Raw genomic sequence first — 22,947 nt, forward strand, 5'->3', positions numbered from 1 at the left:
TTGCTCCCTGATTCTCACCCCACTGGAATGTAGCAGGAGTCTATTTATCACAATAGGAATGCAATGACTGGTGAAAACCTGTCATAAATTCACTTTACTTTCAAATATGAGGGTATTCAGATAATTTCTCACTCAGACCACTAGGGATCAGATTCCTGTGATCAGGCCTCTTTGATCACTTCATTTGACTACTAATCAATCTATAAACTAGTGCATGTGAACAGACAACCTTGCAGTTTTGTCTTGGTAATACAAATTCTCCTTTTATCTGTGTAAGCATCGAATTCTGGATTATCCAGGGGAATTGTGGTGATGGTAGTTGAAGACCTTACAACCTGCAGGCAAAGAAAAGTTGCTGTTGCTTTTAGGTTTTCTGCTCAGTATGTTGTCACAAGGAGAAGTGAGCAACCTAAAATTCCATTACACACGTAGGGCCATGAATTCCAATGTTCATTTAGCACAGTCACACCAAAGAGAAGACATCACACTGTTCAGTGCAAAGAGGCACTGATATTTTTCACCTCTATTTTTTTTCTGTTATTTCCCCAGCCTCTGTGAATTTCCCAACCAGGAATGCATATTAAGAGACAATTACACAATGCTTGGTGAAACTCCCTTTATTTATTTCACTTGTGGTTTTGCTGCTGTTGTATAAGAAAGAGCAAAATAACAAAAAGAACAAAGTAAAATAAAATAGTAGCTGACCCAAACATTTTTAACACGTTGAAATCTCCCTCCGAATGCAAAGACTTTTACTTTTTCTTTCTTTCTGCTGTTTGTTTCTTTCTTTCTGCTGTTTATTTCTTTCTTTCTGCTGTTTCTTTGCATTGATTTGCACAAGCATTTTCTCTGTGAGCCAAATACATCTCTGGTATAACTTCACTGAAGTCACTGGACTTACACCAGAGGTGGTTTTGGTCCTCTGTCCTGGGTAAATACAGTAGGAATAAATTGGTCACACAGGCAGAGTGTCTGGCAGTAAGTGCACTGAGTGGTCCTGGCAAACCAATAGGAAAGATCTAAAATAAAAACCCCAAACAGGTCTTTTATTTAACATAGGGCCTAAAAATCTACCGGGAGCTGCTGAATACTGCCCACTAACTGTACAAAGTATAGGTAGCATGCCTTCCAAATATCAAAATACCAGACGGAATGCCGTGAAAATAAATAACTTCTAATATAAACAAATGAGAACATATCAAACTGTTACCTCTTTAAACATACTGTAAATAAAAAAAATACCAGTCCTTCTACACAATAAATATTAAGAAACCATTGACATAGTTGAAATGTACTCATATAAATTAACAACTTTAATTACATTAGCCGAACAGACATTGGTTAAAGCACTGCATGTAGTATGCAAAATAATAATAATAACAACAATAATAATAATAATATCAACAACAAAACACAAAATGATAAAAACAAAATAGGCTTCATAATATCTTGGCTTTCATAATTTATATATATGTATATACATATATATAGTTGTGTATATATACTGTAGATATATATAATATGTATATATACATACATATATATATCTTCAACCCATCGTCGATGTATTGTTTTTGAAAGTATTTAAATACAAAGAAACCCATTGAGAATTAACACAGATTCACTATATCTCAAAAAATAAATAGCTATATAACCCAGAAGTGCTGTTTGTTTCTGCCCATGAAAATGTTGCTTATAGTTGTTCACGAAAGGTCAAATTATGATTTTATTTACTCATACTGAAAACCTTTTTACTCCACACGTAATGCAGTGAGAGCAGATGGGGAGTAAAGCTTTTTTCAGTGTGAGGAAAGTAACTAGCATCTGATTCTTATACTGATGCACACTATTGACATGAGGTTTAACTTAAAGAACTCAATCATTTCCAGCTCATCTCTTCTACCTACACTCCAGAAACAGATTTTGCTCACTTTACTGATGCTGACTTGTAACTTTCTAGGAAAGGAGACCCTCTGAAATTAACAGCATTGCTTACAGAGTAAGGCACTATTCCACAAGAGTAACTATAGTCCATAAATTTTTCATTTTGCACATAGACTTTACAGATGCCTGAACTTCTCTTCTTCAGAGATATTGCTGCTAGCCTCTTTGTGGCCCTGTGGTGTCACAGTAAATGAACTTGATGGCTTAAATCTCAACTAAATACAGAAAAAGGAGGTATATATAACTGAGCCCTACTTTGCAGTGATTTGGTAAGAGACTGTTTCTATTAAAGTCAATGACAAAACTCCCATTTTATTCAATTCTAAGGTATTGGGCCCTAGATTGGTATTCTGCTGTGATACATGAGTGCAAAATAATTTCAAGCATCTGTAAGCATTTCCTTTTGCTAAACCCTAAGAACACAAATACATTCAGCCCTCCCAAAGACACATCTTAGCATACACTTCTGCCAGTTTCTTAGGCCTTGTATCTAGTGAGCATCTGATTTAGAGAGAGGAAAAGACAACGAATTGTGGGCAACTGTGAAGTAAGAAGATTGTGGAAGTACTAAATAAATACATCTCTGTGATTAAATATATACCAAAAATACATTTTCAGTATAACCAGGAAGTAGGTTATATGGAAAGGAATGTGTTAGTAGTTGAAAGCTGCTTTTTTTTTTTTGTGTGTGTGTATTCATACCTGAAAGAAGTAATTTTTGAGACTGCATGCCCTTAAACAACTGTTTAAATATGGTAACAATTTCTAATGCTATTTTAAGTGCATATAGTTTTAATTAAATCAAATTATCAGGATGGGATGTTTTGCTGAAATCAGTCAGTTTTGATTAACTTCCCGATTTCTTGTTTTATTTTATCATATACTTTTTCATTTCCCCCTACTTTAAATAACTGACCACAAATCGAAACCCCATGACTGAATCTAGAGATCGGAGGGAGAAACCTTTAAAATTTGTGACTAGTATACACACAAATGAAAGCTAAAAAACAGGGCTTAAGAACAGTTGCTTCTTGATTTGAAAACCTTCTTGGGTTTGGTGTATCTAAAATGAAACATGCTCACCACATCTAAAATTGTGTTTTCTTTCCTCACTTTTAAGTTGTCTCAGGGTCAGTCCCCATTCACAACATAAAAGCTGGTATCATGCTTGCTATCAGACTTCTTTTTAAAGGCAATTTCTGCTTTGGCCAGGGAAACCGTGAGTTTGAACATACTCTGTTTGCAGCTAATGGGAGTTTTGTCATTGTCATTTAGAGGAAGGTGCTGGGATCTCAGGTCCTCCCAATGCTCTCTAACTAATCACACTTGAGAACAGTTTTTACCAACATGAGCCATCTCACCTGCTTCCCTTGCCACTCTGTTCAGAGATCAACCATGATGCAAGCAGCCTGGTTTAAATAATTGAATTGAACAATGTTGGATATGGGGCCATTCATTCAAAATCCTTTCTCTCCCTTCACACTGCCTACAGCAAAAGGAACCTGTGATTCACCCTGGCTTACTTTTACTTGTGTAAGTAGTTTTACTACTCTTGTAAGGAGACCAGTAGACATCAAAGAGCCTGTTAACATGAGTAAGTGTTCTGGGACAATATGCATCCAATTTTAAGGACAGGTCTAAAGCCCAGTGAAGTAAAAGGTATTCCCTTCAGCAACTGTCACAGACTGTGTCCCTGCTCCTGCTGTTCCAGAGCCTGGCTCTACTTCTAGAAAAATCAACAGTAATTTTGCCAGCTGCTTCAAACGAAGCAGGGCTAGGAAGTTGGTTTGTTTAAGTTAGAAAGATAAATTATTTGTGCATCTTTTTTTTTTTTTTTTAGTTTTTCTACTAGCATTTGGTATCCCTCCCTTTCCCCAGGAATAAAACACAAAAAACTCGACAAACTTCTGCAAATAATTTAAATCAGAAAGCCTTGATATTTTACAGAATACTTTAGTGACAAATTTAGTGTTTACCCAATAGTTATAATTTTTTAATAGTTTTTTTTTTGCAAATTGCAAACAAGTCTGTAAAAAATGCATTGTATAAAAAGTACATAAATGTATAACCCATTAGCTGTACTATGCAATCTAAATAATGTGGAATAAATTAGATAGAAAACTTAGCTATAAGCATGTATGTTGATATCTATTCAACAGAGGAAAGGGCTTTTTTTCCTTTTCTTTCTTTTTTTCTTTTTTTTTCTTTTTTTTTTTTTAATCTATTGATACGTACAAATACGGACATGTGCCCATGTGCACATACATACATATGCACACACAGAGAACAGCCACGCACACATGCACACACAAACAGTTTTGGCTGACAAAAATTTAAGGCCCTGATTACACTGTTTAAACATGGTTCTTGCCAAGAAGGTGCTAACACGCTATCCCTAGCGAATGTGACAGGGTTAAATTGTGCTATCTTTCTTTTTTTATTTATTTTTTTACATATATTTATATATATATAGACGGTGCTCTCAACAAGGTGGGGAGCCGCGTTAGCGTTTCTTTCTGTGAGAGGTGTTTTGAAGCTTGTCCCATCAGAAGGCAGCTAACAGGGGCCTGGTCCTGCAAACCTTTGAGAGTCTGAAGCTTCAGGCTCAGGGTTATCAAACTCAGTGTAAACAGGGCCTAAAGGTTTCTCCCATTGCCTCTTATCATCTCCCTCTACTCAAAGACAAATGTTCTAACTGAAACATTCTTTTAAATATGACAGCAATAGAATTTTTTTTTAAAACTATCTACCTATGCCCTACGGGTTGGACCCTTCAGGTTAGGTGTTGACACTGAAAATTAGGTCTTACAGGTAAAGCGCAAACCCATCAAGAGGTGCCATGCTAGAGGGTGGTGGTTGAGACAGCCAGTCTTTCGCTGAAGACTTGCATTTCAAACAGAAATCCTATCACAACTGCCATTTTCTGGATATTTGCAGGGGTGATGGTGGGCAGGGCCCAAAGCTGCTTGCAATTTTACGTCAAGACTTTCTAAGTGTACACCAGCACTTTAGGTTTCTCTCACAGAAAAACTATTTTGAACATGTAACCTCCCACTTGGTAGTAACAAACAAACAATCTTTTAACATATTGTGCTTTGCACACAAACATTCATTGATTTAAGAACATTAAAGTGAAGCCAGAAGTGCTTATACTTTGTGTATACATACATATATACATACAGAAATATATACATATATATATGTATATCCTTTGCATGATGTTTCCCAACAATGCACAGTTCCTGTGCACCAGGGACAAGTCTTAGTGTTGTACATGCAAAAAAGTACAATTATGCTTAGGTGGACCTCAGATCCTAGACCTTGGATCCAAATCCCAGGGCTTTTCTGGGCTTACTTCAAATGGCAATTTTCTGTCGAGGGCATTATTTGAATTTAACTGGTTAACAGCCTGAATGTAATCAACTCACTGACCCTTAATTCAAACCCTAACTTATTACATTTGAATGGTACCAACCACAAACGGACTGTTTAGAAGCTCGCACAAATGTCTTTGGTGTATGTGTCTATTCATTTTAAGGTACAAAATAATAATAATTATTATAATAATAAAAATAGCTATTTTGTGTGCTGTAGCAGTTCTTGTATAGCTCACAATAAGTGCAGCTCTCAACCCCTCCCACACCCAACCACCCTCCCTTGCAAATATTTGTTAAATAAGGATTAGACAGGTCAGACACCATTGTAGTGCAAATAGTAAACGATTAAAAATTTTTTTTTACAAAATATAGAAATGTTTGGCTCCAGTAACTGGACAAACATGTTCCTTTCAAGTATCTCTCACTGAAGAATTTTTTTAAAACAAGTTATTTCCATTTTTAAAAAAGTCTTTCTGGTTTGTTTTTTTTTTTTTTTTTCTCTCTCTCGCAGGTAAACAGGTTCAAACCAACTAGTTTGCATAGTTCTAACATTGTAAGCACCTTTACAAAATGTAACTTTTATTCTTTCATTCATTCTTTTTTTTATTCTTTTTTCTTCATTTTCCTTTTTTCTTTTTCTTTTTCTTTTTTTTTTTTTTTTGTAAATGTAGTGCAGAAGATGAAGGTGTATACACCTGCACAATATTGTCCCTTTACCAATGTTAAGTATATGTATGTGTATAGTGTCTATATGTATAGAGATATGTATATAAATACATAGCCATATATATATACACACAAACACTACACACCTACTCAGTCCCTCAGAAATTTGGGGGGAAGTGCCAGTGAATGTAATGTTCATACACATGGCTTTTCAAGGAATTTCAATGATATTTTGGACGTAGTCCAAATTGCTGCAGGTTAGATGAGCTGCTACCATGGCTTGAACTGATAGGTAACTAAGGGATGGAACGTAACTCCCCTAGTAATAACTAATGTTTAGTATACTATGTAATAACATAAGGAGCATACTGAAAGGAAGGGGAAATCCCCAACCCATACCGCCATTCAGACGTATCTCATTCAAGCCCAGGTTCATGAAACTTTCTTCCTTTTTATAGCCGAAGTCTTTTCTGATCCTCCATAAGTCGTCTTTTTCTTTTTCCCTTCTTCTTCCCCTCTCTTTTTTCTCTATCTTCTATTTTAGCTTTTATTTCTGATGTTTGTTTCATCAAAAAAGGTTATACCGTGTCTGGTCTTTCCTCTTGGGCTTTTGATAAATTTTCTTCTCAACTTAATGAGAAGGGTCTTGCGCACACATGCGTCTATGAACAGCCACACTCCTCCACAATCATATTCTGTATGTCTTTCTTAATGATGTTCTGGCCATCGTCATAGTAGAGCATGGACATGGGCCGCAGCTTGGTGGGCACGCAACATGACTTGAGGTTGGCAAAGGGGCTATGGCCCCGCATGCGGTAATGGTTGATGACAGTGGAGTGGAAAGATAATGATGAACCAGATGTGCCTGCTATATGGCTGGGGCACTCTCCTTCGCAGTAGTTGGCATGATAACCTGTAGGTGCAATGATCCAGTCACTCCATCCTATGTCCTTGAAGCTGACAAAGAACTGCTTCTTGCAGCAAATGTTGACTTTGCCATCACACTCCAGGCCTCGTCTCCGCCGCCTGTGCTGACGGTCCTCTGAGTGTCGGGCAAGCATCATCAGGAAGGGCCGATGTGATTGCTCTTTCTCCTCTTCTCCTGTGAATTCTCCAGCATCCTTTTCCTTCCCTTCCCCATCATCTTCCTTTTTCTTCTTCTTTCCCAGTAGCACCAGGCTGGCACCCGTCTCTTGGCACAGGTCACAGGCAATCCGCACATCCAAAGAGCTCTTCCCTTGGTCCAGAAGTCTCTGGACACTGCTGGAGACAGGAAAGATGTGCCAAGTGCTCTTACGGGTGTCCACTGCCTTTTCTGAAATCAAAGTCTCACTCTTTTCACCTTTCAGGCCCCCATCCTCCATATCTTCTGCTCCTTCAGAGTTGCCTTTTGGCTGCCGCTGCTGTTGAAACAGGCGGATGGTGACTTTTGTCCTGCTCCGGTTGGCCTTGGAGACCTTCAGGAAAAGCCACACTTCAGCATGTTCCACCACCGATAATTCACTGCCTTCCTTGGAAATCTCAAAGTGCAACATTTTCTTGGCTGTGCCTGATTTGGTAAATGGAAATAGACAGGAAGAACTTGTTAGTATGTCTGCTTGCATTCTGTTAAAGAGAATTCTGTTACTGTCTCCACAGGCATGAAGTTCCCTAGGTTTCCTACTTGACTTTTTGATTTTTTGTGATTCTTGTCTTCTAACCTTCATTCACCTGATCCCCTCCTCAGCTTGTCTGTTGTGAAAATTATCTCCTTAGAAAGGTATTTATTTGCCTGTTATTTTCCAGTATCACATTTTAACATTTTGTTCTATAGTAATGATACAGTCATTTATGTAAAGCATCTCATGGCAAATAAGCATCAGTAGTTGTTAAGAGTTCATTTGCCCAAGCTATCTTTGTGATCATTGCTAGCTGAAAGGCAAAAAGGCTTTTTCGACAGCAGTCTGTGACTGTACGTACCATATACATAGAAATCTGTGCCTAATAGCTAAAGTTAGGGACTGAGTTCCAGCCCTGCCAATTCTTTGGTAGTACTTTGGACATTATGTGGGGATAAGGTCTGCCCTTTCTCCCTCTGTAAAATGCCATTCTTCACATGCATCTTAAAGAGAGTTGTAAATTTCAATTGTTTCAAAAACAAAGAAATACTAAAACATGAGCATTGGCTTTGGAGGTTTGCAGAGTTACTTTGTAAAGAATTTCAGAATTGCAGCAGGCAAACTCTTCATCCTGTGAGATGTTAGCTGTAGATCCTGTTCTTAATTTAACACACTGTACTCACTGTGATTATAGTAATGGTGAGTACACTGAGAAATGAGCTAAAGAACTGTATAATTATGGGGATGGTTCTCTGGCATAATTGTATCAACTTGCTGAGATGTCATGATGATGATTATGATGGTGAGGAGGTGTTTCTCTGATACAGAGCTCATATCCCTGGCAGAAGTTGGAATGAATAATGAGGGCTCGTTAATGATTTGATCACTAGAGCATGAAAAAGTTAAGAGAGAATGAATTAGCTGGGGGGTGGGGGTGGGGTGAGGTAGGTGGGTGGGTGGCATTATTTTTTTGAGAGGTACTTTTCTATTTTCTTGACAAAAGGAAAAGCTGTGTTGGCATCTTTTGTTCTTTCTCAGTGTGGAGGCCAGGATGGACTGGGGTCACAGATTTGAAATGCACAGATATCTGGCCTTAGTGAGAAAGAAATGGTATTCACAATTACCAATTTGTCATTGATATTATTCTTGAGCTGCCCACAATTGTTGACCCAATTCTCTATGCAGTGGTTCTACTTGTCACAGAACTAGAACTTTGCACTCTAGAAAGGGCAAGTGGTGACCAAAAGTGAAGTGGTTGGACACGTACAGGAAAAATTGCTCTCAGAGCAGCAAGGCTCTCCTCCTTGCTTCCCATGATCACTGAACTCGCTAGTAGGGGCTCCCTGTCCATCTCCTTGCTCCCCCGTTCTCAGGTGAGGCAGAAGTGGGGCAAAATCACAAGAGACATCTATCCCATATTCACTTCCAAATTCAAGAGTTCCTGGTTTCTGAAGTCTGTAGGCAGGCTGTGCTGCCCTTTGAGCTACCTGTTGCTTTCCCTCTCTGTGAAGTCCTGGCACTGACACACTCAGCTTTCCCTGGTGGCATTCCCAGGTCAAAGAGACAGACGTTTCTGAATTGCAGTGGCCAAAGGGCACAGCATTTTGGTTTTGTTTTCCCTGTAAGTGAGAGTGTGAAACTGTAGACTTTTAACTGTAGCTGAGATAGGGAAACACATGGTTTGTGTTAACTGCTTCTACAGGCTTTGCTGATGCCAGTCTCCAAAGTGAGTTACATTGATTTCTCAGGGAGCTACACGAACCAGTGGGACAGTGCCTTATAGAAAAGTCAGAGCAAGCCAACCAGTACTGCAAGGCATGGTGGAGTTACTCGGGTTTTATTATTTTTAAAATAACATTCATTCAATACTGATGGAAAGTTCATTAGTCAGCTCTTACCAGCTAACACCAATTTTTTTCCATTCTGGAAATGAAACTACAGCAAACTTCCCAGCTCTGTTGGAGCAAAGGGCAGGAAATAGGCATTAATCCCACTCCTGCCCAGGTTTCAGACCATGAGGATGTAGATGTGCAATGACATTCCTCATTCCCAGGAAGTGTGGTCAAAGAGTCTGGTTGCTTTGTATGTAGGGATGCTATAAAGAGTGTGTTTTATGAGAATGAAGACTTCTAAGGCCTGCAAGGACCAGCCAGCCAGCCTGTGGCTTCATTTCCCCTGACTCTTCTAAAGCAAGCTTCTAACGTTATCTTATCCCCTTCCTTGGCACAGTCACAATAAATCCTTTCTGAGGGAGACCTGAGCTTCAGGGGAACCTGAAGGCAGGTGACTTGCCAGAAGTGGGTTGGGTTGTTGCCTCCAAGACTCTCCATTCAACCCTTTCTGCTTGCTGTCCCTAGTGAAGGAAGCCTTGAGGGGAAAATGGTGGTCTAGACCAAGCTGCAGAAAGTGTTCTGGCACCAGCAGCCTCTTCCCAGCTGGTTTCTTTCCCCAGAGCTCACAGACTGGTGCAGGGAATAGGCAGATACTGCTGGGAAGTGCAAAACTTATTCTGTGTTCCTGAGGTACCAAGCTGGGCACAGACAGCAGTTCTGGCACTAGGGGGGTTCCCATGCATAAGCAGATCAGCTGTGCTGGACATAAACATGGAAAACTGGGCCAGTCATATGCTCTGAAGACAGGAGCCGGGGTGTTCAGACCTGGCTCAACAAGAGAAGAAGCTGTATGGCCCGTCCGATCAGAAAAGTCAGGCAGTCGTGTGTTACAGAATGACCTAATACTGTTAAGTGCTAATGCATGATATTTCACATTCTGTTATTTCCATGCTAGTGGGAGGTGAAAATAGTTATGAAGCGACTTATCTCCAACAGTAAATATTCATATTACCTTATGCACTGGTCAGAAGCGTAGCAATACAACCAGTCTTTTTGGCAGATATAACATGAAAGAAACAGGACCTCAATAATTCTCTTAATTAGTTTTTCATATACTTCTCTGTGTGTGAAAGTTGAATTCTTCCTCATTACGAAAAATACTAGAATAGTACGGTGAAAGTACCCAAGTACTTGCTTTTTCTTCACTTGAGGGAAGAAGTGAGCTTGAACAAGGTAGTATAAGACGTGTCCTTATACAAGGATAACAGCCTCCCTGTAGGTTGTTAGCTACAATAACAGCCTCTCTGGATGTGGTTAGTTACGTTTTCACATACGAATGCTTGATTCAGATTTTAAAGAAAAAAGATGCAGGAAGCTTATATGAGCCTAATATTTCTGGAAGAAACAAAATCCTGAGTCCTCAAACCTGCATAGCTAATAAAAGGTTTTATAGCAATAAAAAAAAAACCTTTCCCTTTCACAGATCTTTTTAGAAGGAGACTGGGAATGGTGAAAAGTTAGGGATAAAAAGCATGCTTTCACATTAGGAAAAAACGAAGCTTTTCTGAATTCTCTCCACATTCACAACTAGTTTGTTGCGATCACACAGCACAAATTGTATGAATCCTGCAGTCTTTACGAGGTCACTATGCTCAGAGAAGCTCATTTTGAAATCAGAGTCTGGCCTGTGATAAAACTGAATTGAGATCTCTGGATCCGGCTTGTAATGATTACACATGCATTTTATAACAGGACCTTTATTTCCAATAGGTTCGGTGCTACAATAAAATAAATACTTTAAATGCTCTGAGACAAAAAAAAATGCTGTATTTCATTTTCTACAAATATTGCTTAGGGATTTAACAGTCTTTCCTTTTTGGTCTGAGTTAATGACCAGGTTCAAAGCTTTGGCAATATATACTGTTAATCTAACTGAAAGTGAAAAGGAGACCTTCCTGAAAGTTGGGGATGGTATCACTTCCATAATTACACTTTGTTTATCCTCTTGTCCTGCCTTTTCATCTACCACAGCTGATTTGCAAGGGTCTTTTTCCATTTCTAATCATCCTGCTCCTCCTGCCTGATTCCTGTGGAAAGACCCACAGCCCAACAGTGGTAATGCCTTCATCACTTCCATGCTCGTATAAACGGCGATGTCAACAGCCTGGATAGTTATCATAGCGGAAAGCAGCTGAAAAAGGAGATGAGGGATTACTTTGGGCCCCCTTTGATTGCTTTTCCTCATCTCCCCTTCCCAAAGCCTTGGAGAGGCCACCTCTCTGCTTTACTGCTGAGCAAAGTCCCTTCCAGGAAGAGGGCTGTTACGCCTAGGGAGCAGTCTAGCAGCACAAGTGACACCGACAAATGCTGTGAGAAATGGTTAAAAATACAAGCCCTAAGAAGTAGTGCATATATGGTAAAAGCTTTAATGGAAGGAGTTACTGAATGGAAAGAAAGTGTAGCATCAGTATATATAGCATGAGAGTTTGCTCATATCTGTTTTTCTCTTCAGTGGTGCTCGCGCACCTTTTTAGGCCAGAGCCCTGAACATGGGAGCAGAGGTGTGCCTGCACAGGTACCCTCCTCCCCACCTCTGGAAGGGCTGTTCAGGGCTCACACATGGGACTCTGCCCTCGGGACCCACTCCCAAGCGGCACTGGGCGGTGGGCATGGTCGAGTCACAGGAGAGTGTGAGGGACTGGCAGAGCCCCGTGGGCCCAGGCGCGGGGAGGCTGGTGGGGCAGCCCTGTGTGGGGCAGCTCGCACTGGGCTCACAGCAGGAGCCTGCGGCTCCAGCGCTCTGCCTCTGAGGCTAAGGGTCCTTCCGTCGGTGTCGCTGGCTTTATGCAATTGAAACTGATTTATTTGCAATTTGCAGTGGGATTCAAGACCGAGCCCTGTTACTTCAAGCTATATACATATACTAGGTAGGGTCTAAACTATATGATTTACAAGGATCTTTTTTTGAGTAAAATGCTACTATACTTAACATTACTTTTTTTTTTTTTACTATATGCTGTTAAATGATTATTTTTTTTGTAATGAAAGTGATTATCCTTCCTGACATTACAATATGATTTATTCTTAATTCCTCTTAATACACAGTATTTAAATTTTCCTTTGAAAAATGCTCACTGTGTAAGAAGGTGCTGTTACTTTAAATTTCCATGCTTCGCTGGTGCTTAATTTTGAACTGTTTTTGCATTATACTGTAAGTGAACTGTTTTTCCATACAAAGCAACCTTTTTTTTTCCCTTTTTTAGTTGCTAACTTTACTACTGCCTATGTTTAGATTTGGGGGAATTTGTACCGCGTGCCAATCTGTAATTACATTCAAAAGCATCCTTTTCTTCACTTCTCATTTCCGTTCCCCAGGAGACAGAAAAAAATAGGTTACTAGAAAGGTTCCTCTAAAGAGAGTGAAGAGAAGAGCATGGTTATTGAGAGATAATTGCTCAAAATGTTTACTAATGAGTGACCACTAGAGTTACTTGAATTGTTCACAGTGTAGAATTTATTCAGTGAATTTAGCACTGTTATCGTCTGGCAATTATCCCCTAGGCAGACTGATTATTACAAATGTGTTATTACCACGATTAGACAGTGGCTGTTTCTGTGAATGCGTTTCAGCCTATGGATTACTGGCAAACGATTTATTCTAACTATTCATCACCCCTCATGTGTGACTGGTCATCCAGGTTACATACTTTTGTTCCTGCTCCCTGACTGCCTGACATTTGCCTCTTACAAAGGGATAAGCAACTATGACACAAATAACAAACACCTTATCTTTATGTTCACATACCCTTTGCTGCCAGCAAAAGGAGATTTTTTTTTGTAAGAAAAAATAAACCAAAAAAGAAAAACAGGAAAAAGAACTATTCCCCAAGTGTTCATGAGGGGGAAAAGCAGCATCAACCTTATTTAAATACCTTCTCTTGAAAAGTTAACCCAAAGGAGCATTGACAAGGTCATTCAGAATGTGAAATAATTCAGTTCTAGTGAACGTTGACTCTCTTCTGCTATTTTGTTAGGAGGGAAGTACTTTACATCCACAGCCTAGTTTGTTCCAAATTGAAAGCCCTTCCCCCACATGGCTTTAAATATTTAGAGACAAAAAAGGTGTTTGTTTGGTTGAAGTTTTTTGTTACTTGATTTTTGCATTTACCTCTAAAATAGCTCAAGCAAAGTTTAGGGTCACTTGCACCAATAATATATTTCAAGGTAAAAACATTACCATACTCTCTCTAATAAAAGGGAGAATTTTGTGGTTTTTTACATACTTTTAATAATTTGTTTTAAATCATAACATTAAGTGGATCAGAAGCTGCCAGTCTGTTTTCATGAAAATAATTATTTTCTGTGCGCTAAGGTTGAAATCCCAAGCCCATTGAAATGAATAACAGAAATTTCAGTTGCTTCCAGTAGAGTAATGGTCAATCTTAAATCAATCTTGCAAAGCTCCATTGCATTAAATGACATTGCCTTTTCATACCCATATAGACATATCTAGCTATAAGAACTCCTCACCATGCATCATTTACACATATGCAATATAGAGACATCATGCACACAGCAGAGCACATGGATGCATGTACTTATCTGCAGGAATCTATTCATATTGCAGTGATGTAGGTATAGCTACATGGGTGTATAAGCATGTCTGCCTTGGCATACCTGTACATATGGACATATGTGCACTATATACAGGAAAATGCATATTCAGCTATTCGCAACTACATTTGCATGCAAAACTGTGTGCATGACTGCACACAAAGATTGGCACACATAGTACTTTCTGTCTCTCTCTCAGGTATCTTTTTCTAAACTGGTTCCCATGTTCTCAGATTTGTCTGTGCTTTCTTAAGTTGTTCTCAAACTAACCAACCTCCCTGAACTCTCACATTTTGTTACAATGAAACAGATAAATACAGAATGGCTTTCTTCTTCTGGAAGTAACTTCCTTTCATTTGGTAAACTTGAAATCTTTGATACAGTATGCCAAAGCACAACAACAAACAAACAAAAAACCCCCAAAAAACAACCAAACAAAAAAAACCCCAAAACCTCCAAAAAATCAGGGGAAATAGGCTTGTTTTCTAAAACCCAAGGAGATTGCATTAAAAAAATGTGAGAAAATCAGCTCAGATGATGATTCATGGTCACATTTCTCAGTATCTTGTAAAAAATAATAATGATAATTTCTGATGTCTCTAGATTCCCAGAACTTCTAGTGTCTAGTCCATCTTTTTCCCTTTGCCTGTTTCCTTCCTGCACTATTTTACTTGCAGTCTTCCACTCCAGTGAATCTCTGCCTTTTAAATAAGCTAAAAGTAAGAAATGAGCTCCACTCAGAGAAGCTACAGATAAGCATAAAGATCTCTGGGATTCAGGATCTAATTAGGTAGCATAAGAGCTTGCAGGAAGGTTGCCTTGCGTGGAGCAAAAAGCCTTTGGAGTGTGCCCTCTCGTGGCCATTCTTTATTCAGCACGGATACCTGTGCCATTAAATACATTCGCTTTCAAAAGAAAATTGACTAAATGATTTAAAGAGACACAAGCAACCCATCCATTTTTTCCTCCTGAACTACCAGCCTGGCTATATAGGAGTAGGTGTCATCCTAAGAAAAGGCATGAGTGTGTACACGCATGTATCTGCACATGAAAGTAGGTCTCACATGATCAAGTCGGTTCACCCTGAAGTCAGTATGAAGTGATACAAGAAGGTAGAAGCAGTCGAAACAGCTGTCAGACTTCTCATTTTTTCCTTATAGTTTTCATAAAGATAAGCCTTTGGATTTCAGTATTTCCACCCAGTAATTCCTATCACCTTCTCGGGGGCTGATGTTATCAACCCATTTCATTGGTAGTTTAGTTGCCAGGATCAAATTAACTTGGCAAAATCCCAGCTCTGCCTAATAAGCTATCTACTTAAAATAATGAAAGAGTTAGTAGCCAAGCATATTTTATGGGCATTAGGTATTTCAGTTATAGAACTTGTTGGGTTTGCTTGTCACAAAATTATATGACCCCTCTCCTCAAAAGACTATTTTTAAGACCTTGAAGCAACCCACAACTCTGGCACAGCTACCCTCATAGAAGAACTAATCGAGGTTAGTAATCTTATTTTGATATGCAAGTAGAAAATCATTTTCATGTTTTACTTGTAAGAGTGCCAAAGGACAGTAGGGTGCATTTGTAAACTTTTGCCCAATACTCACGGTCATTAGTTCTGCAAAGATCTGCCTGGATTTGTTAGCTGTGAAAAGTACCTGCCAAGTATTTTGCTGATTTCCTGGACATAACTACACCTGTGCTTCAGACAAGTTCACTGCATTTAGTTTCCCCTCTAATTGTCCAAAGCCTGTGCTCATTTGATTTTTGGTCTATTTTAGAAAATAGCAGTCTCAAGCCAGAGCCATGTGCACAGGGCACTGTTTGTTCATTCACACCATTTCATTGTATGTCTGACGATACAGCTGATGAAAGATGGAAATACTACTTTTTTATGAAGGCAAGTAGTAAATGTGGCTTCTGGAAGGTCGGGGGAATGGCTGGTTTGTGTCAAGTCATGCCCAAAGGAACAAAAAGCCTAAAGTCTTATTTCTCTTTCCATAGACCTTTATTTGATACAACGTGAGATGTTTCCATTCATTTTCATTGATTTCCCATTGCCCTCTTTCGCGACACAGCGAGTTTCATGTTAAAAGCAGGAAGAACATTAACCTGACTGTGAGAGGAGCATGTTTACTCTCCTGCTCGCTGCTCTGAACTTATCCGTACTCTTCCCAGTTCTCACAGAGTGAAAAGTGGGGACTGACCATGTGGTTAGATTCTATTCCTATGTTTATAACACACACTTCTTATATGGCATGTCACTGGCCTTCTTTCTGCCTCACTTTCCTCAGTAAGGAAAAATAAGAATGCCTTAATATCTGCCATGCAATACTGCTGTTGCATGAGTGGAAGAGATCCCAGGTAGAGTTTCCTTAAGCTGTTGCAGCATTGGCATCTGGTAGATCTTCTGACGTTAGCAAGACACCAGATATGAATGGCTATAGATGAGAAATGTGTTTTAGCAGTCTGACGTTACTCCGCAGAGTGGAGTTATCATTTCCATTATAAGCCCAAACCCTAGAGCTCAGTATCTAGGTTGCTAAATACTCCTTCCTCTCCCAAAATCAAACTCTAGTGGGTATAGGAAAAGGCTGGAGCAGCCCTCCTCCCTTGGCTTGCAGGACGGGCTTAGTGTGAAGGTGGAGAAGAGCAGCAGGGAAGAAAAGGCATGGGAACACAGCAGATGCCCCCCATCCTTCAGCTGTGCAACGCCATAGCATATGTCTTCTTAAACTAATTTGGCTAGCAGTGGTAGGTCAATGCAATGCAAATCAAACAAAGTGACGTGTTAATGCTGGGTAGTTTGTGGAGGGGGATCGGTGACTGGACTATTGGCCAGCGTGTGGGTAATGGCACGAATTTTGCTGCTCACGTGACCCTGAGAGCCAATAGCTTCAGGAGTCGCTGTTGGAGGGTGTCGTACTGAGTAGGCATATATCAAATTCCAAATTCCTTTGTGTCAGAGCTCAGGAGAGACAATAATGTGTTTACAAATGATTGGGACTCACACAGTGAAGAGAAAACACTGCTCATGCCATATGTGTTTCACTGTGCTTAGAGCGAGCTGCTGAAAACCAGGTGGGGAATCCGACGCATAGACAGCTTAGAGATTTCCTTGCTTTTAAAAACTCATTTCTAAACTAATTTTGAGCTGCCCCTGCTTCTAATGACCACTGGCATTGACACCTTCTGCATGCTTTCTGAAGTGGAGGGGATGGAAAAACCGAAAAGCCTGAACTTTGATACTGAAAGAACTGATAATGTGTATATTAACAAGGACTCCAAAATCAAGGGCTCCTTGTACAGTTGGAAATCAGACAGCCAGCAGGAATGTCTGCTCTTAAAAGCATGCACACTTCTTGTGCATGGCTTCCCTGCAAACAGAACATCTGAGTCAACAGGTTTTCAGGACTGGAAACTCTGAGTGTTGTCTTAATTGTTTATACTGCTGCAGCAAACTTTTAAACAAAAATGCTTGGAGTTCCTTTGCATACTTTGCCTACCATATGCTGTACCAAACAAAACAATGACATTCTTTTAAAACCATCTTGGCAACAAGAAAAATACTTTGGCTAGACAGCATCATAAAAAGTTGCTGTTAGTTAGATGATAGAGTTATTGCAAGATACTGCTATTGATGCATGTATAAACATACTCTCATATACTAACCGATATATATGCACATACATACACATTGAATTAAAATGGGTTCTGGTCCTATTCATGTAGAAACAGGACAGTAAAATAAAACTTTAGAGCTGTTTCCTGTAGGCAGCTGATGTGATTATTAAGCTATTACTTAGTAAATATCTATATTCTGAGCTCTTACTGTATAAGAGTTAGAGAAGACAGAACTGTGAAAGAGTTCAAAACACACCCTACCAAGGTTACATTTTTTGGCAGGAGTGTTTTAGGAACAGAATCTTTTTTCCAGTATGCAGAAGTCTGCATTACAAATTGGATCAGCTACAGCAACTTGTCCGGTTCTATTGAAGTCATCTGACAGTCCCTGCAACTCTTTATTGCCGAAGATGCTGTGTTAAATTAAAAAAAAAAAAAAACAACAAACAAACAAACAAAAAAAACAACGCCCCAAAAAAAACCCAAAGCCAAACACATAAAACCCTCTCACTTCTAGAAGTTAAAGCTGCTTCATCTGATTTTCTAGCTTCCACTATAATTTTTTACATGAAAGGGTTGTTTCTCTAGTTTGCAGCTCACTTTCTGTCTTGATAAACTCCCCAAAAGGCTTCAGCCCTTTTTCTTTCACCATCAGCTCTGCAGTCCAGTACTTTACTGTAAGTACTCTGGCTTCACAGGCACAGTTTGGAGGACCCCGCTGCAGCCTGACTTTCTGCTCAAGATTGGTTAGAGAGCTTCCTCCCTGTGTGGCTGACTGTGCTTAGCAAGTGTAATCTGTAGCCAAGACTAAGTCAGAAAAATCAAATTCCTTCAGAGTCCTACCCCCCACCCCCCCATCCCATTCCTCCTTCTCCCTTCCCCCAGGTCTCATCCTACAACCTTGCAGAAAACATTATTGCTGAGGAGAAGAAAAGAAGTTAATTGCAGTTCTGGCACAAAGGATATTTTACAGGTTTGTTTTTCAAGCACTCACCTGATTCTGCAAAAGTGATGATTTCTGAGGTTTGCTCCACAACTTCATTCATTTCGGCTCTTCTTCCAACATCATCCTCTATTTCCACATAACCATCCTCTCCCACCTTTCCCACGTGGAGTTTTTTGATGGCATTTAAAAGTGCTGCCTTGGGCACCGGCTGGGTGATATTAGGTCTGTCCCTCAAGTGCAACATGTTCAGTATGTGCTTCTTTACTGCTTCCACCATCTCAGGCTGTGAGCTGGGCACATCCTTTGAGAGCGTGGCGAGGGCACATGATGGACAGTCAGTGACTGAACTGTGCCCCTCGGATCCTGGGGTTGGGGAACTCCTCACTATAATCCAGCAAAGCACCAACAAAAATCCTCTCTTCCAAAGCAAAAGCATCCTGGCAGCAAAAGTTGTTGTGATTCCCTTTTTAAAAGGCCCTGCTTTTCCTCCCCCTTCACGCACAGTTTTTTTTGGGGCTGGTTTGTTTTGTTTGTTTGTTTGTTTGTTTTTCCTTCTCTTCAGCAAATTCTCTGGAACAAGAACCAAAAGTTTTCTGTGAAGTTTTGTTTGCAGGTTCCCTCTCTGAATGCAATAAGTGCTGTAGATGTTTGTGGCTGTCAGGGAGAAGAGTTCTGACTCTGTCTCAGACTAGGAGAGAGACACAGAGAGAGGGGGAGAGAGAGAGAGGACGGATTGGCCTAAAGTGAGTGAGTGAATGAGAGAGGGAGGGAGTTTTGTCTGTGAGTAAAGGCTATGATTAGGAAGGGGGAGGAACAGGCAGGCTGGCTTCCTTATGCTCATTGCTCCCCTAACACACCTCTCTTCAAATATCACTACTCGTGGTTTCTGCCCTCCCCCCTTTCTAAAATCTCTTTTCATGCCTGTAAATTTACTCTTCTTTTTTTTTTTCCCCTCCATTTGACCCTCCTAGCTCCCCCACCACCCCCACCCCCTCCTTTTTTTCCCCCTTTCTTTCTTCCTCTTTTTTTTTTTGTTTTGTTTGTTTGTTTTATTCCTTCAGCGGTATCACTGGCTTAACTAAACAGAGGAAATATGAATGAATGAAAAGAGAGAAACCTTATATTAACAAGCACCTTGCTCTTGGTCCTGCCTGCTATTGTTAGGATAGCAGGAGATGCTAAATAGCTTGTGAATGAGATGGGGATGAGGGCAGGGGCTCTGAATATTTTGGGCAGAACATTATTCTGCCTTGAGTAGAAGAAAAAAGATCTTTCATCCTCAGTTCTAAATGCTGGAGGTTATCAACACTGGCAAGAGATCTGACAGGAGCAAAATAACACTGTTGTTTGTAGGGCTATATAATACATGATACACTCCCCAGCTGCAATATGCAGTCAGGCACTGAAAGGCTAAGCAGGAGTTGGTACAGCACATATTTGTGACATGCTAAGGTTGTGCTCTCCCACCAGAAATATCACTACTTCTATGCTAGTCTGTGCCTAGAAGTTCTCAGGCAGATATATTTAGGTTTGGGGTTAATTTAGTAATGTCTGAAAAATGCTTTGAAGGTGAAAAGTGTTACATGTCATCTGGCCAAATCATACTCCTGACTCAGGCAAATCCCTCATCGGTGCCAATAATAATTCTGCCTGATTGAAGACTTAGTAAGATCTTCTACATTTGGCCCATTGTTTTTAGAAGGCACTTTTTCTTTCATTCATTTAAACCACACAGAGCAATCATAATATCAGAATAAGACACTGGGAATGAAAAGCAATCTACAACACTGGTAGAAGCTGGAGTTTCAACCAGCGTTGGTAGACCCTTGTCAGTTTATGCCAGTGAAGGTTTTGCTCTGCAGTGAAAAGACATTTCCTGTGTCACTGCCATGGCTTCATGTCGCCTTTACATTCTGTAGCCTCGCCATTCTGTTCCTTAGCTAGCAGACGCACTCACATTTGAACATGGTAATGGAAAATGAGAAAACTGCAGCTGATAGACTGTAATTTTGAGGTTCTTCCCCTCCACACTTTAACTTCTACAGATTTTCTTGGAAGAGTTTCTGCTCTTTTAATATTTACCCTTTTTTTTTCCTTCCTTTCACTCTCTCTTTCACACATCTCTGTCTTCTCAGGTGTGCTTACCTCCTACCCAGCAATTATTCCACTTTTGCTATATTACCACTGACCATTGTATTTTAGTGGAAAGGAGTAATTTATAAATACAAGCATTGTAAGGTCTCTAATTTCCATGAGATGACTACAGGCACATAGGCTGAGAGACAGGCAAGGAATTATAGTTAGAGTAAATGAAACATACAGAAGTAATTGAATAATCAACCAAAGTTTTACAAATGTTATATATTGCAAGTCCTTTTCAATTAAGCTCTTTTATAAGTCTTTCACTGTTATAAGGCATCCACAGTACACCCTCATCTGTGTTTTACTGACCTCAGTTGCTATACTGTTATATACTGTTACACTTACGGGTCTGTCAGCATTATAAACCCTGCAGCCATTCTTATAAACACATCTTTGTAACACAAACCTCGCTATAATACATCTAAATTTCTTGGATCTTGTGAACAGCCCAAAGTCTGTTGTAATTATGTGAAGTCTGAAAGTCAGCTTGAAATAGAACTAAAAGTTTAATTGGACGAAAAAAATAATTTCAGACGAAAATATGCATTCATGATTAGATGTACTAACAGAAGACATAATTAAAGGAGTTATTTATAGTTCTAATATAACACCTATCCCAACAGTGTCTAATGAAAAGTAAGGGATAGGCATAAATCAATATAAAATACAGGTAGGTATATTTAGGTTCTTGCTGTGGGGTATACGTTGCTTGCCATATATAACAGGTACACATCACAAACAGTCCCTATTACATATAGGTATAGCATACTTTACTTGCATGCCATGATGATGACAGATTTAACATTAAAGCATAACTTTCTAAAAACCACTGTTTTCTAAATGCAAGTCCACTGATACCGCTTATATATAGTTCATTTGTACTTACATACATACATATAGATATATGTAGGAAAAAGCATAGTGTTTTAATAAATACAGAAATAGTGGTTCAGACTCTTTCTGTAAAATTACCTGAGCTGCAAAGCTTTGTATATGCATTCATTCAATATAGCCCTAACAGTATGCAACAGCATGCACAGGAATTAAAAGTTTTAATTTTAAAAGAAAAAAAGCTGATTTAAAGTTTTACCTCTCTAGTCCTGACTCTCAGAAGGAGACTGCTGTATTGTGCATTAAGAACTGCTGAAGTTCCTCTTTGTGGTATTTATAATGCGAAGCTTTATACTGTACTTCTCATGTGTACACTCACATATAATGTCTGTCAAAAAGTAAGTGGGCCGGATCACTGTGCTGGATTGGTTAATCCTGTTACATCAGCAATTGACTGTTTTTCCTGTATGAGACATACTTCTGGTAATTATCTAATGGAAACTCCTAATTGTCTAGCATGACAAAATATCGTGGATTCAACTTGTAGTGGTGATCTCTGTATCCATTTAAAGAATAGAACTTAAAATCAGACTGAAAGCAAACATTATGAGTCAGGAAGACATACTCCAACTTGTTTTATTGCATAGCTAGATATAGATATTATTAGATGTAGATATCATTGATTTAGTTCAGCTACAGTATTTGCCAGATACTTAATTACTAGCTTGCAAATTGTTTTCTTCTTCTTTCATACTTAAGGATATACCAGATAATCTATTTGCAAATTTGGATTATTTTCAAATTCAGGAAAATGCATTTGATTAAGAATCCTTTTTCTGTGGATTATTTTTTTCTAAATCAATCTTTGTACAAATATGTCCTTCTGTTAACTTAGGGATCTCTTTAACACTTTTAAAAAATGAATCATATTGCTCTTGTCCAAGTCTCCTGGCTTCTTGATGTGCAGATTGCATCACACTATTAAAAACTGTTTAGACATCTAAAAATAAGTTACAATGAATGACAAGTCACATTTTTTGCAAGTGTGATATTAATACATGTGGAATAAAATAAAATGCAATTTTCATTTCAGTTTAGTGAAAATCAGAAACAACTATGCCAATTAGGCAGCACAAAAGTAATATATATAAGGTCAAAAGTAAATCCAAAATCCATCTTCTTTCTTGAACACACATAATAGCTGGCTTTATGTGGTACCATTTATGACAAATGGCATGATCATGCAGTCTTTACTCATTCAAAACACCCACTGATTACCAGAAAATCCCCATCCTTCAGATTTTTTTTTTTGGCCTGAATCGTACTTATAATTGTATTTTTATGTCCTGTGGTAATGTACGTTTAATCTGGAT

The 22,947-nt window shown here is 39.2% G+C and overlaps 1 protein-coding gene across 2 annotated transcripts; it reads right to left on the minus strand.

Annotated features, from left to right (window-relative positions):
• Positions 1–602: 602 nt before the first annotated feature.
• On the minus strand, positions 603–21,906 carry INHBA (inhibin subunit beta A). 2 transcript variants are annotated; one of them, XM_055806337.1, is made up of 3 exons: positions 21,834–21,906; positions 18,650–19,171; positions 603–7,536 (listed from the first exon to the last, which is right to left on the minus strand). In XM_055806337.1, the coding sequence occupies exons 2-3, from the start codon at positions 19,035–19,037 to the stop codon at positions 6,650–6,652; spliced, it is 1,275 nt and encodes a 424-aa protein (XP_055662312.1). In that variant the 5' UTR covers positions 19,038–19,171; positions 21,834–21,906; the 3' UTR covers positions 603–6,649. The 2 variants fall into 2 exon arrangements, with proteins under 2 accessions (XP_055662312.1, XP_013151041.1); XM_013295587.3 differs by lacking the exon at positions 21,834–21,906 and having other exon boundaries at positions 18,650–19,499.
• Positions 21,907–22,947: the final 1,041 nt, after the last annotated feature.

This window comes from Falco peregrinus, chromosome 5, assembly GCF_023634155.1.
Source record: "Falco peregrinus isolate bFalPer1 chromosome 5, bFalPer1.pri, whole genome shotgun sequence".
NCBI lineage: Eukaryota > Metazoa > Chordata > Aves > Falconiformes > Falconidae > Falco > Falco peregrinus.